Source organism: Hyposmocoma kahamanoa, unplaced genomic scaffold (genome assembly GCF_003589595.1).
Source record: "Hyposmocoma kahamanoa isolate Upper Pololo Valley unplaced genomic scaffold, ASM358959v1 68, whole genome shotgun sequence".
Lineage (NCBI taxonomy): Eukaryota > Metazoa > Arthropoda > Insecta > Lepidoptera > Cosmopterigidae > Hyposmocoma > Hyposmocoma kahamanoa.
Window position 1 is genome coordinate 3,072,271 of NW_020653856.1, and position 13,425 is coordinate 3,085,695.

Here is a 13,425-nt window from a genome sequence, read left to right on the forward strand (position 1 = left end):
TAACTGTGCAGATAGAATGTGTGATGACCTTAGGCATAGTAATGTAATAAATAAATTGTATAATGACATTGTTCCGGTTATAAAAGATGCTTCGGCAAACAGTTTTAAAAGAAAAGTAAATAGAAAGCAAAATAATGTGCATAAAGTTGTGATGGGTTGGAATAAGCATGTGGAAGAGGCGCACAAACAAGCTAAATTAGACTTTGAAATGTATGTATCTTATGGTAAACCAAACAGTTCACCAATGTATGATAAAATGTGTCTCAGCCGTAAGATTTTTAAATCTAGGCTCAAGTTCTGTCAAAACAATCAGGAGCAGATTAGACAAGACATGCTTGCGTCACAACATGCTTCAAAACAGTTTGACAAGTTCTGGAAAAGTACTAAGAAATTTACTTTAAAGCCAAACATGCCAGTCAGTGTTGATGGTTGCAGTGACCCGTCAAGTATTGCCAATGTTTTTAAGGACCATTATAAGGTCGAATCTCCACTTGATTCCTGTGGGGGCCCCTATATATATATCTAGTAAGGATGTTTTACTTGCAATTAAAAATATGAAACGAGGTAAGTTTCCAGGGCATGACGGTCTCAGCATTGAGCAGTTACAACACGCAGGCCCACACAAATATAGACTTTTGTTTATGTTGTTCACTTTGCTGTCTGAGACACACATACTTACCTCCGGACCTAATGAAAACTGTTGTCATACCTTTAGTTAAAAACCGTACAGGTGATATTGCAGATAACTACAGACCTATTTCCTTAGCAACTGTGATAGTAAAAGTCTTAGATAAGGTAGTGGACAATCACCTTAGCAGCTATATAAACTTGGAAGACGCTCAGTTTGGTTTTCGGGACGGTATGTCAACAGAAAGTGCTGTACTGGCATTAAAATACGCTGTAGGCTATTGAGAGAAAGACACCTATATACGCCTGCTTCTTAGATTTATCAAGAGCATTTGATTTGGTCTCATATAACATACTCTGGCCTAAATTAGTAAACATTGGTGTCCCTCTTGACGTTGTCGGCTTGCTGTCACATTGGTATAGCGGTCAGAAAAATGTTGTTAAATGAGCGAATTCATTTTCTAGCGAATACACGCTTAAATGTGGTGTGAGGCAGGGTGGACTGAGTTCTCCTAGACTTTTCAACATATATGTGAATCAGCTGATCGGTGAGCTCAGGAGCACAAATGTTGATTGTCGAATAAACAATATTAGTATTAATAATATCAGTTATGCTTATGACATGCTGAACCCATCGATCAGTGATCTGAGAAGGATGCGGAATGTGTGTAAAAGTTATGCCGTGAGGCATAGATGAAGGTACAATGAAAAGAAGAGTGAGTTTCTTGTTTTTAAATATAAAGACCTAAATAATATACCACCGCTTCTTCTAAATGGGGTACCCTTGACTCGTGTCTCTCGGTTTAAGTACCTAGGACACATTATTAGTGAAAATCTTGGAGATGATGATGATGTTCAGAGGGAGCGCAGGGCGTTGTCGACACGCGGTAACATGTTGGCACAGAGGCTTCCAAGGTGCTACGTAAATGTAAAAATAACTCTTTTCAGAGCTTACTGCCAGAATTTTTATACAGGTGCACTGTGGACCAACTTCACACAGCGAGCGTAAGTACAACGCCTTGCGTGTAATGTACAATAACATCTTTAGGGTTCTGTTGAGGCTTCCTCGCTTTTGCAGCGCCTGTGGCACGTTTGTGGATGCGTGTGTTGACGACCTTTACGCAATCATGCGCAAAAAAAGTGCGTCACAGATGTTGCGATTGCGTGGGAGCACCAATGGTATCCTAAAGATGATATCAGGAAGAATGGAGTTTTGCGTACGTTCGCACGTGAATTTATAATAATGTATTTATAATAATAATGTCATTTAATTTAATATATTGTAATTGCTCTTCTTGTTTCGACTAACTTAGCTTGTAAGATTGTTTCTAATAAATATGGACTAATTGGTCTGAAAATAAAAATAATTTGAATTTGAATTTGAACTAACAAAAACATTACCGAAGCACTACATTATCTTTTGTTATAACCCGGGCGGATTAACTAGGTTTTAACTCACTGCTCATTTCTGGTTGCGACTCGTCCATTTCGCGACATTGGGTTTCAGTTTTTATGTACATAATACTTTTATTGGTTGTTAGAAAGTGTTATCTAACGACTAGTTCTACTTCTAAATTTTTGTCAGTTTATGGATTTGTTATGTCTGAAATAATTTTTTTTAGCCCCGCAACAACCACAAATTACACCCAAACTCACCCGGCACCATTGCGTGGCAGTCCGGCATGGTAACCGTTCGGCCACCGATGCAGTTACTATTATTATTATTATTAATGTAACACACATTTATTAGTGTAGAACGTATTTAAAATACTACCATAACAAATTCTTTGCTTTTTTCATTTGGTTGCTTTGAAATCTCCCAATTTTCTGTTTTCAGGTTGCTGGAAGGAGCACGTTGACCTACATTAACGAATGAGTAGTAAAGATTCTAAGAGGGGCCCCACACGGCCTGTGATTTCACGGGTCACGCCGTGCGAGCTCGCTTCAACGCACCGTGGGAAGAGTGCGACTTAGTGCCTACTGCTGAGTGTATCGCCAACAGTGCAAGCGCTCAGACAAGTCTTTCATTTACATTTAATCCTTGTATGTACAACCTCAGCATTCGGTTCCACACGACTGCACACGGCAGGCAATGTTATTTTTACCTCTCTGAGCGTGTGCTTAGGTTCCTTTTTCCTCGTAGTGAGCGCCTTGTGTCATTAGATATATGGAGTATGCTATTATAGCGTAAGTTTTTTCGATGTTGTGTGAGAGTGATGTATCTGTTACGAAGTAACTATAAAGTAATCTGTGGTGTGGGCCTGTGGCGCGAGCTCACCCGTACGAACCGGCGCGATGCGACGCGGCCCGTGATATCACAGGCCGTGGGAAGCCGCTTTAAAAGTACGTACAAATCTGCTGAACACGCCGCGAATGAACTGTATGTGTGTTGCGTGCGCTATGCACGCGTACATTTCGCCTCTGTAACATATTATGATATCACGCACTGTTCACGTGATGGCGCGAGAGCGGCGCGCGATCGGCACGCGACCAGATCTCTCTACGTAATGAACATGTGCATTCCGCGAGCCTCTCACAAACAGGCACATTCGCCAGATTTTTATGCACCCTTATATACTTTACGTTTTTTTAAATGTGTTTCATGACCTTTAACTATATGTTGCTATTATAATTTTTAAAGCGCACAAGAGGGCTTAATAGCCTCCTTGTATGAAACTCCATTGTTCGTCTGTAGTTTTCAGAACGATACAGATTTGACAAAGAAATCTGTCAGTTTAGTCAGATCCGCCGTGTATTATTCTGTGCAATAATTATGGTGTAATATTGAGAAATTTTATAATGTTGTCTCAGATCCTCTAACGTGAAAATGTTCAGTAAAATAATCATACTTATACACTATATTTTTTATTTGTTTGGTAGGCCTTCTGATGGTGATATACGTTCGAGATTCTTAATGTTATTAAATTAATTACAATAAATATATGTAAAAGCACCCCGCCTTTTGGCCTCGCCGAACTCGAGCAGAAAGTAGGTTAAAACATCGTTCCTCTTAGAAAGATAAAATGTTTTCAATTTGAGTTAAATTGCGAAATGACGGAGTCTTACAATAGAGATAAAAAATACCCAGTAAAAAAAATTCTATTATCTATCAAAAAAAGACGAGATATCTTAGATATTTCTATCTATTATCTTAAAAGATGTTATTAGTCAGTAGACTTCTGAATTGCTGGCTTTAAAAATGTGGGGCAAGCAATTTTTTGATATTGCTTTAGTTATATTCGTTACAAGTTTATGTGCTGTGGTTTGTGCGCCTCAGAAGTTTAACACGAAGTCCTTTAAAGTCGGAATTGAATATGATCGTAAGTATAGTTTAACTGACAAGGAAGATAAGGATAGTTTTCAGTTTCATTTATTGTGATAGTCTAATGCGATATGAAAAAGAAGATCACTCGCGTGTGATTATTTAGGCCAATTCGACTTAGCGGTATATTTAATGAAGAGAATAGAAGAATGAGTTGGCTCGATGAAGATGAAATGTTTTTATGTAACGTAACAACTGCATCAAAATCATATTTCGCTGTAACTGTTTTGCAGTGCACTCAGAGTTTCTGATATGTGGGGCACTGCCACTGCACCCGTCATCTTGAGATATAAAGTTGACAAGTTCTATGTGCCTCTAACAAAAACGGGACGCAACATCACTGCCTGGCAGCAGAAATAGATATGGAGGCAGTACTTCCGTGGACTAACTCTTTTACGAAAGAGTTTAATGTTAAAAAATACATTATGTTTACTAAAATACCACAAGAAATTATAATTAACTTATAATAGTATAACAGATAGCCTAGATATTATAGTCCCACTGTTGGGCACAGGCTCTCATAATATGACGGCTTGGCTGTAGTTCTTATACGTGGTAACTTGCAATAGAATAGAATAGAATAGAATAGCATAGAATTATTTATTTCGGACCATGATCCATAATAATGTTAGTAATACAGTAAATTTTTCTTACGTGCTATGGTTAGTACAATACAAAATTACTTAATTTTAGTGAAAAGAAGTGAAAGTCTAGACCTAGTACCCTACGCACGTGTAGTTGCACCCAATGTAGTTGGTAGGGGCAGTCCAGCCTATTGGCAACAACGGCTATGATGCTATTAGCGTTGCCGCGCACACGCATCATAAGTGAGGCAGATTTCTTGCGCATAATGGCATGAAAGCCATCTGTGTGCGCCTCCGTGAACATGATGCCGGATGCACTACAGTATCGCGGCAGCCCCATCAGAATCCTAAAAGCGTTGTTATATTGCACCCTTAATGTATGTATTCAGGGTTCTCTGTGTATACTTATAGGCAATAAACTGCCTCAGAGACCGAACGGTTATCATGCTGGACTGACACGTAGAGAAATAATATGGCCTACATTTATTTCTCTCGTGATTTGGGTGTAATTTGTGGATGTCTATGTGTGTGCCCATGGCACCCGCGATACAGGGTTCCCCTTTTGCGAGGCTGTGAGTGTGTGCGTTATATATATATTTCATGATTCCAAGTGACGGAATGAACAAGTCGTGCGCCTGGTGGTAAGCGACACGCCTGTCCATAATTGTTGCAGTGTCACTCAGAGCTCTAAATCGCAAAAATCTTAGGGGCACTGCCACAGCGCCCGTCCTTTAGAATCATAAGTTGGCAAGTCCCATGTGGCTATAATTTCACAACAAAACCGAAACTCAGTTATACATTACTGTTTGGCTAACAGTACCTACTGCCCTTGACGAACTCTTGTACAAGGAGCTCACTTGCTATTAAATCTTACTTACTCATTTCAGGTTTAATTTGCAAGTAAGTAATTAGTCGACTATAATTATTTTTATTTGTTTAAAACAGGTTTGTTGAGGATTCGACGTTTGATTTTATGTTCTTGTAAATTTTGTAAACGTTAATTGAAAAAGTTTTTTTATTCATTAAGGTTTGGTTCAATTAATGTTAAACTGTTACGACTTTACAATTTCCAGCTGTTTCTTCTTTGCCAAAAAAATTTTAAAAAAATCGCTTTTTGTTTAATTTCGTTTAGTTGTCTAATTTTTTTCAGTAAAGATGAAATAAGGCTGCATTAAGTCGATGTTAATTTGCTACTTTAGTGTCGCCTCACGCTGTTTCCGGGCTGCGCGATACGGCGCGACAATGCGATACAAACTTTATTTATATTTATCATCTACACAATAATGTTGGGTTTGGCAGAAGAAGCATGAAAGCAGAATTAATGCAGTAGAAATGAGAGCTTTGAGGAGTATGGCTGGAGTGACTCGGATGGATAAATTACGGAACAGTGTGATAAGATAATGGATGCTTAGATGGTTCGGATATGTAGAGAGAATGAATGAAAGAAGAGTGACGAAACAGATTTATAAGGCGAGTGTGAGCGGGCAAGTTGGTATGGGCCGACCAAGGAGAACTTATCATGACCAAATTGAGGCCATCTTAAAGAAGGGCCAGATCAAGAGTACCCTTAACCGACGAGCGTGTATGAAAGCATTGATGCGTGTTGATGAGGCGAAAGATGTGTGTCAGGACCGTAGCAAGTGGAAGACTGTTGTCTCTGCCTACCCCGATGGGAAAAAGGCGTGAAGTATATGTATGTATCTTCACAATAAGGCTACATTCCTCTAAACAAAAACGAAGATATAGCAGAAGACTTCGTCAGAAATAGGTAAGGTGGCAACCTTACCTATTTCTGCCGACGAGCAGTAATGTAAATGGGTAAGAGTGCAGGTGAAATTGCTGGCACATGGACTTGTCAACTTATGTCTCAGGGTGACGGGCGCAGTGGCAGTGCCTGTCAGATCTTTATGATTTAAAGCTCTCAGTGGCGCTGCAACTGTGCCACTTGGTATGATAGAAAAAAATATAATAGATTTTTTAAAAACAGCACTATTTTAATAAGCGAGCCGGTGTATGTAGTAATAATAAATGTTGGAAGGCACTCGTAGATTTGTGAAAACATATTACCGTAGAAAAGTGGCCAGCCAGTCGGCTTTCTATCCGATACAATTTCGAGAGCACCGGAAGTTTTCAATTTATTTCCACCCCTCACCGTTCCTCCTTCTGTAGACCAGAAAGCCCGAAACACTCCATCCTTATGTCGTTGATTTGCCACCCATTCGCACGAGTCACTTGGAATTTATCTGTATTTACCGAAAACTACAATTTGAGTATATTAGATATACTAGAGAGAGTAGATTTTATTTGACAAACGCGAGCAATTGTCGGTCACATTGCAGCCAAGCATGCTTCTACATCAAATGAAAATTCAAATTATTTATTGCTTCCATGTTGTTACATAGGTCTTAAGTTAGATAGTACAGATCAAACATGAACCCTGTATGTGCACAGCAATGTCAATCGTTAAATCTAAATTTGTATTACACATTTTTCTATGTGCTTGCGTCGTGTCTTTGTACTTGGTTTTTCAACGACTTTTTAGTCGTAGCGCCATCTATGAGAAATCTTTGACAGATTTATCACCCAGTTAGTACCTTTACAGCTACCAGTCCTGGCGAGAGATGTCGCTATTCACTGTATTAATTAAATTTTTATTGAATTGATATTCAATTATTTTTTGTGAAATTACTCCACTAGTTTGTTATAATTATTAATACAAAGATCGAACACTCAGAGAAAACACTCAGAAAAAATTCCTTCGATCCGGTCGGATTCGAACCGACGTCTTCTTGCATACCGTGCCAGACGCTATACCAACTAACACTGGTAGCTGTAAAGATACTAACTGGGTGATAAATCTGTCAAAGATTTCTCATAGATGGCGCTATGACTAAAAAGTCATTGAAAAACCAAGTACAAAGACACGACGCAAGCACATAGAAAAATTTGTATTACACATTTTACGTTATTTTTTAATTTGATGTTCAATAAAAATAAATACGCACACACTCAACATAGCCCCGCACTAGGGAAACCCTGTGTCGCGGGTGCCACGGACACACACATAGACAAGCACAAATATTTCTACCGGCCCGGGAATCGAACCTGGGACCCCTGCGTGGCAGTCCGGCATGGTAACCTTTCACGAGGGCAGTTATTATTATGTTACATACATATGTGTTACAACAATTTTAATTAGATAATAACATTTATTTATCCATTACATTTTATTTATTTATTAATTTATTAACTGTAGAGGTGCAGATGTTACATTAAGCATAGGTACATAGAAAAACATATGAACCCTGCAGAGCACAGCAATATAGGAATGAGGCAGATCGACGCTACAGAAATTTATCGTCTAGATATTGTTGCAGACTCTACAATCGAACTTCGACACGCGCTACTCCGACAACACGGGGAGATGTTTCTTAAAAAAAATTTTGTACTCACGAAAAATCGCACAGTAAAGCTCGTAGTTGGTTTCTTGAGATCCATATGGGACACCCTGTAACATCATACTATGTTTTATTAGCTCAGTTACTGTGTATGAATTAACGGGTTAATTAGCTTAGTTTCACGGTACATTAAATCTTAAACTGTAATACCATGTACATGTATTTATAATACATTATATGTGTAACAATCGCATAGGTACATGTAATATATGTTTCACCTCACTAGCTCGGAAAGGCTTTCTTTCTCATTAGAAAACTGCACGCAAAAGCGTTTTTTCCACGCTAGCGTGGAAAAGGTTTTCGAAATTCGAACTTGACGATGGACTGAAAAAAATAATGACACGTTCAACTACGCGATTTGTCGTACATTACGTACGACACGTGTACGTTTATTCTTATTATTGTTGACATTAAATTGACAGTGATAACTAATTGTATCTGAAAGCACAAAGCTTAAATTATTTTAATTCGTTGAAGAACTAAAATAATAATAATCACTTGATCTCACAAAATTACAGAAGTACAAGCAAGAATAAAAATGTAAATTCAGAACGCATCCGAAGAAAAACTTATGTTTTATAGTTCAACTGTTTTTCTTTCATCTACCATTTTCCTCGCTATAGTGAGGTGAAAAGTTGCGTGTTTCGCTCGGCAGCACAGTTTTTTGCGTCTCGTGCCATGAAACCCTCGCTATGCTCAGGAATCTATTTTTGAACGCTTCCCTCGTGGTTCAATCTTACCTTCCTTCTCTTGCACAGATTTCTATACAGGCACTCGTGTCAAACAGCATCTTTGCAGCCTTGCATAACAAATAACTATTTATGCTTTTTTATGATTCCAAGTGACGCTACGAACAAGTCCTATGCTTGGTGATAAGCAACGCCTGTCCATAGCAGTTGCAGTGCCACTTAGAGCTTCAAATGGCAAAGATCCCACTCGTCACCCTGTGATACAAGTTGACAAATCCCATGTGACTGTGATTTCACCGGCACACTTACCCTTCAAAAATGGAATGCAGTAATGCCCACATTACTTTTAACTGATTCCCGGTCTGGGAAAAATATGTGTTTGTGATATTTACTTCCCTGGTCAAATTCTTTCACATACACCTCTACTGCTGCTTTGTATTTGTCATTATCAGTTTTCACCACACGCGTCACGCTGGCCCAATACGGATTACCTTTGGCATACAGGTTACGTCAAATTCCCTAATTCCCCTGCTGTTAGCGAGGAGTAATGCCAGTTAAACATTTACCAATGTACGTTTTGTTGGTAAGTACATTATTGATATTTTATTGTATTTGTTTTCAGGTTCATTGCCGATGACCGGTGGCTCGGACAGATACCGGCACAGGAACAACTGCGACCCATTTTTCGTCACTGTCAATGTAACTGCAAAAGTAAGTATCAAATCTTTTAAAAGAGCTCTTTTAAAGGGAACTGTTTAAAGATTCAAATGTAATGTAAGACACAAAACAACACTTCTTTGCATTGGTGGGCATTTCAGTAGCAGGAAAGCTCCTTGTGAAAGGGTTCGTCATAAAGCATTAACGTGAGCCATCCTTTCATTCATCCCCTGGTTTGCCAACCTTAGAGGTGGATTATTTTCTTCAAAAAATCAAAATCGGTTCACCGGAGTTAACGCGTAACATACATACAAAAAAAACGTACGTTGAGAACTTTCTCCTTTTTTTGTAGTCTGTTAAAAATAATGACTTCAGTCGTGTTTTGATTTCTATTAAATGTTCTGGTATATGTGGCTTATATGAACGTTTTTGTCATAATTCAACCCTCATTTAGCGTTCTTCTGAGTATTGAGTATATCCATGATAAGTTCTCACTCGTGGGATTGTTACTTTTTGTCCATATATCTATCTCCAATAGGGAACTAATGTTACGTGAAAAAAAAAATAAACTTCATGTTTAATATAAAGCGGAATAAATCTTACAATTTCCACCAGGACAAAATTATTACAGAGGATTGTGGAATTATTAAGTCCTTTAAATTTGTATTGATGTATTTTTTTCTTTTTCAGAAAGGCTACGTAATATCCTACCTAGAAGCGTCAATTACAGTCGATGAGCTAGGCGAAGCAGATTTCATCCTCAAAGAGGGCCGTGCCGGCTCCAAGTATATGATCTTTCAGATGGTCTCAAACCATAGCGAATTTCTATCTTATTCCTATATGACATACGGCATTAAGGACGAGGAGTACAAAAAGGTAGCGGATGCCACGTTAACTAACGCTCACACTCCTTGTTAGGTCAGTTTTATTAACATCCTACCTTTACTTTAAATGGAAAATAAATTATTAAAAACTTACTGACAATATTTGTAAAACTGTTAGGAGCAGCCATCTAGTGTTCATTTATAGTACTACGCGCAAGCGTAAGTAGCTAGCTAACTTTGTATTACGTAGTTTTTAGAAATATCAATAGATGGCGGTGTATTAAAATGTAATATTAATGTAGAAGGCAAACCGTTTCAATTTCAGCACCACCTATTAAATTACAGGTGTACTACGTTGAGGAGTTTTAAGGATAATTGGTTCGTTAGTGTGATCAAAGAGGGAGTTACAGGAAATGTAGGGTGTGAAATGTTATTTCTTTGCATTTAAGAAATTAAATTATCTTCTTTACAGATAACGAACACCATAAATGTTCCGGTATCTCTGTGGAACCACAGCACAATGCACCACCTGAGTACATTATCTTTCATAATGTGTTTTATTATTTATCTTATGAGCCAGTATGTCTTAGATACGCTTAATTGACTCTGGAATATTTATTTCCAAAAACATTTTAAGGAAGTACTGAAGAATAGGTAATTTATAAATTTATGTTATTATAACTTGCATCCTTTCCAACACCAATGTTACTTAATTAATTTTTTTTTAATGAGACTTAAGAACGTATATAAGTAAGTGTAAGTTGTATTGTATACTTCCAAATATTGTTCGGGTTTCCCGTTTACAAAATTTTCTCGTAACGGGACATCTAGGATTATTATTTATTGACAATTATTATTTATTGTTTTTAAAGGAATACACATAAATGCAATAAAATTTTATTTCTATTCATTTTGAAAACTACTTCCCACGACGTCTCTAATCCCACAAACTGCCGTAACTAAGACGAATTTTTTGGAAAACAATTTTCAACGAAAATTGAAAACTAAGACGAATTTTTTGGAAAACAATTTTGAACGAAATACCATCTCCTCCGCCAACCACCAGCTCCCATAATAAACACTCAGGTAATTACAGAGACAGCGGCTTCAAAATTCTACAATTTAACCTAAAAAGGCACATCTAGTCTGGTTCATGACCAGCCAAAAATCTTGTAAGTCACTTTAATCAATTCAAAACATCACGGAAAGTATTTAACATTAGGCTAAGTTTTTTTTTATAATATCAACTGACGGGGCGAACAAGTCGTGCGCCTGATGGTAAGCTAGACGCCTGTCCATAACAGTTGCAGCGCCACTCAGAGTTTTAACAATAATAATAATAATAACGTTTATTGCAAAACATGTTGTTACATAATAGTTCTTATAGTAGTTTACAGTATCAAACATGTACCCTGTAAGGGCGTAGCAATGTCCATTTTTTAAATACACATTTTGATTACCATTAATTAAAATATCATTATAATGATAATTAAATCTAAACAAATATTTTCTGAAAAGTCAATGAATTAATTGGAAATAGAATGTTAAATTGAAGTCTAAGGTATTTCAAAAAAAATTAATAGTCAAATTATTCTAGAATTATATAATAATAGTCATAACATTTTTCATTTTATTAAATTACATAATTATGTCATATTTTTTTTAAAATATAGTTAACATATCAAAATTCCTTTTTATGACGTTATGAACAATTTTCCTTGTCATTAAAAAAATCTTGCAATGAATAGTAGTTTTAAAACGCAAAGATCTGAGGGACACTTCTACTGCGCCTGTTAACCTGAGACATAAGTTGACGTCTGAGTATGAGTCTCGGGGTGATGAGTTGCACCTACATTCTTCAAACTTGGAACGCAGTAATGCTTGGCGGCAGAAATAGGTAAGGTGGCAGTACTTCCCAAGACGAACTCTTTCACAAGGAACTCTACTGCTACTTAAAATAGGGTTTAAAGTAGATAAAGCGCCTCATTAGGTAGGTATTTGAATTGGCAATTAGTGGATAATAAACTTTCCTGATGCTGAAATTTTAAGCATCAGGGAAGTTTTCTTAGCTGTTTTATTAATTAATTTTATTCCAAATTTTCTAATGCAATAACTAAACCAAATCGGGGGGATAGAGCAAATCCGCGTATGTAGTATTGGTAAAAACAGAGAGAGGGATTTAACGTTATTACTTTGTTATTTCAATGGCTACAACCATTGACTTACAATTATATGGACGTCGGGTCCGCGCTAAAAAGTGTCCGAACTTATAGGGCGTTAAAATCGTATACAGAGCGTCATTCACGCTGACAGCGAAGCAAGAAAATTAGACAGTACTGCGATGACATTACAATTTGAATTCAACGTTTTAGCTTTTTCATATTCCTTTACATGTCACTACGTTTCAATAGGTTGACTTGGGACATTTTTTTCGTGGTTTTTGTATTAGACCCGTCGTCCATTTATTTGTAAGTTAATGGCTACAACCTTAGTTTTTGCACAGTAAGTATTAATTTATGTTGTCTACGGACTAATAACAATAGATTGCCCCGGGTGCACGTACAGTACCCTCTCAATTTTCTAGATCGGTACCGGAGCTGTAGGCACGCTCATTTCCCGTTGCGCATTGCACAACTAGCCGTTGCCACTCTGAGTCCACTACCAAATCTCCTCACTGTGCATTGGTGACGAAGCTGTAAGACACGCTCACTTCCCGACACCGAAAAATGACGTCTCTCCAGTTCCCAATAACCTAAGCGGCTGGAGGGACCGGAACCTATCTAGCTTATCCTCTACTAGCTCTCCGGGCTAATGCACGTACAGTACCCACCCTATTTTCTAGATAGGCACCGGAACTGCATGCACGCTCAATTCCCGTTGTGCACTCCGCAACTAGCGGTTGCCACCGCTAAGCCGTCGACTGCAAGTTACATACCACAAACACCCAGAGACAATATACAATAGTTTTCTACAATAACAAAGCCGGGGATTGAACCCGGAATTACAGATACTGACACCAAGAAAACCGGTGTGCAATTGCCATATTAAGTTGATATCGAAAATAAAAAATAACTTCCGATTGTTTTTTATTATTAACCTACTTCAAAAAAGGAGGAATTTTTTTGTTACGCGACTACTTTGACACTTATGAATCGATTTCGATTTTTTTTGTCCTTTACAAATAAGTCCTCAGTAGTGGTCTCCACAGAACAATAAATACAGTAGAATGGTTAGTTAGCGTCTGACGAGTCTCGGAAGACCTTC

At 37.7% G+C, this 13,425-nt stretch overlaps 1 protein-coding gene across 2 annotated transcripts; it reads left to right on the forward strand.

Moving 5' to 3' along the window:
- Nucleotides 1–3,798: 3,798 nt before the first annotated feature.
- On the forward strand, nucleotides 3,799–10,954 carry LOC113232317. Of its 2 annotated transcripts, none has more exons than XM_026466995.1 (4): nucleotides 3,799–3,947; nucleotides 9,303–9,391; nucleotides 10,028–10,213; nucleotides 10,634–10,954. In XM_026466995.1, the coding sequence occupies exons 1-4, from the start codon at nucleotides 3,827–3,829 to the stop codon at nucleotides 10,763–10,765; spliced, it is 528 nt and encodes a 175-aa protein (XP_026322780.1). In that variant the 5' UTR covers nucleotides 3,799–3,826; the 3' UTR covers nucleotides 10,766–10,954. The 2 variants fall into 2 exon arrangements, with proteins under 2 accessions (XP_026322780.1, XP_026322782.1); XM_026466997.1 differs by having other exon boundaries at nucleotides 10,028–10,255; nucleotides 10,634–10,748.
- Nucleotides 10,955–13,425: the final 2,471 nt, after the last annotated feature.

Bases quoted from the DNA above. Each gene is read 5' to 3' on its own strand.
- LOC113232317 (XM_026466995.1), top strand. From the start codon at position 3,827: ATGTGGGGCAAGCAATTTTTTGATATTGCTTTAGTTATATTCGTTACA. The intron at 9,392-10,027 runs GTAAGTATCAAA...TTTCTTTTTCAG, and splicing joins CTGTCAATGTAACTGCAAAA to AAAGGCTACGTAATATCCTA. The intron at 10,214-10,633 runs GTAGCGGATGCC...TCTTCTTTACAG, and splicing joins AGGACGAGGAGTACAAAAAG to ATAACGAACACCATAAATGT.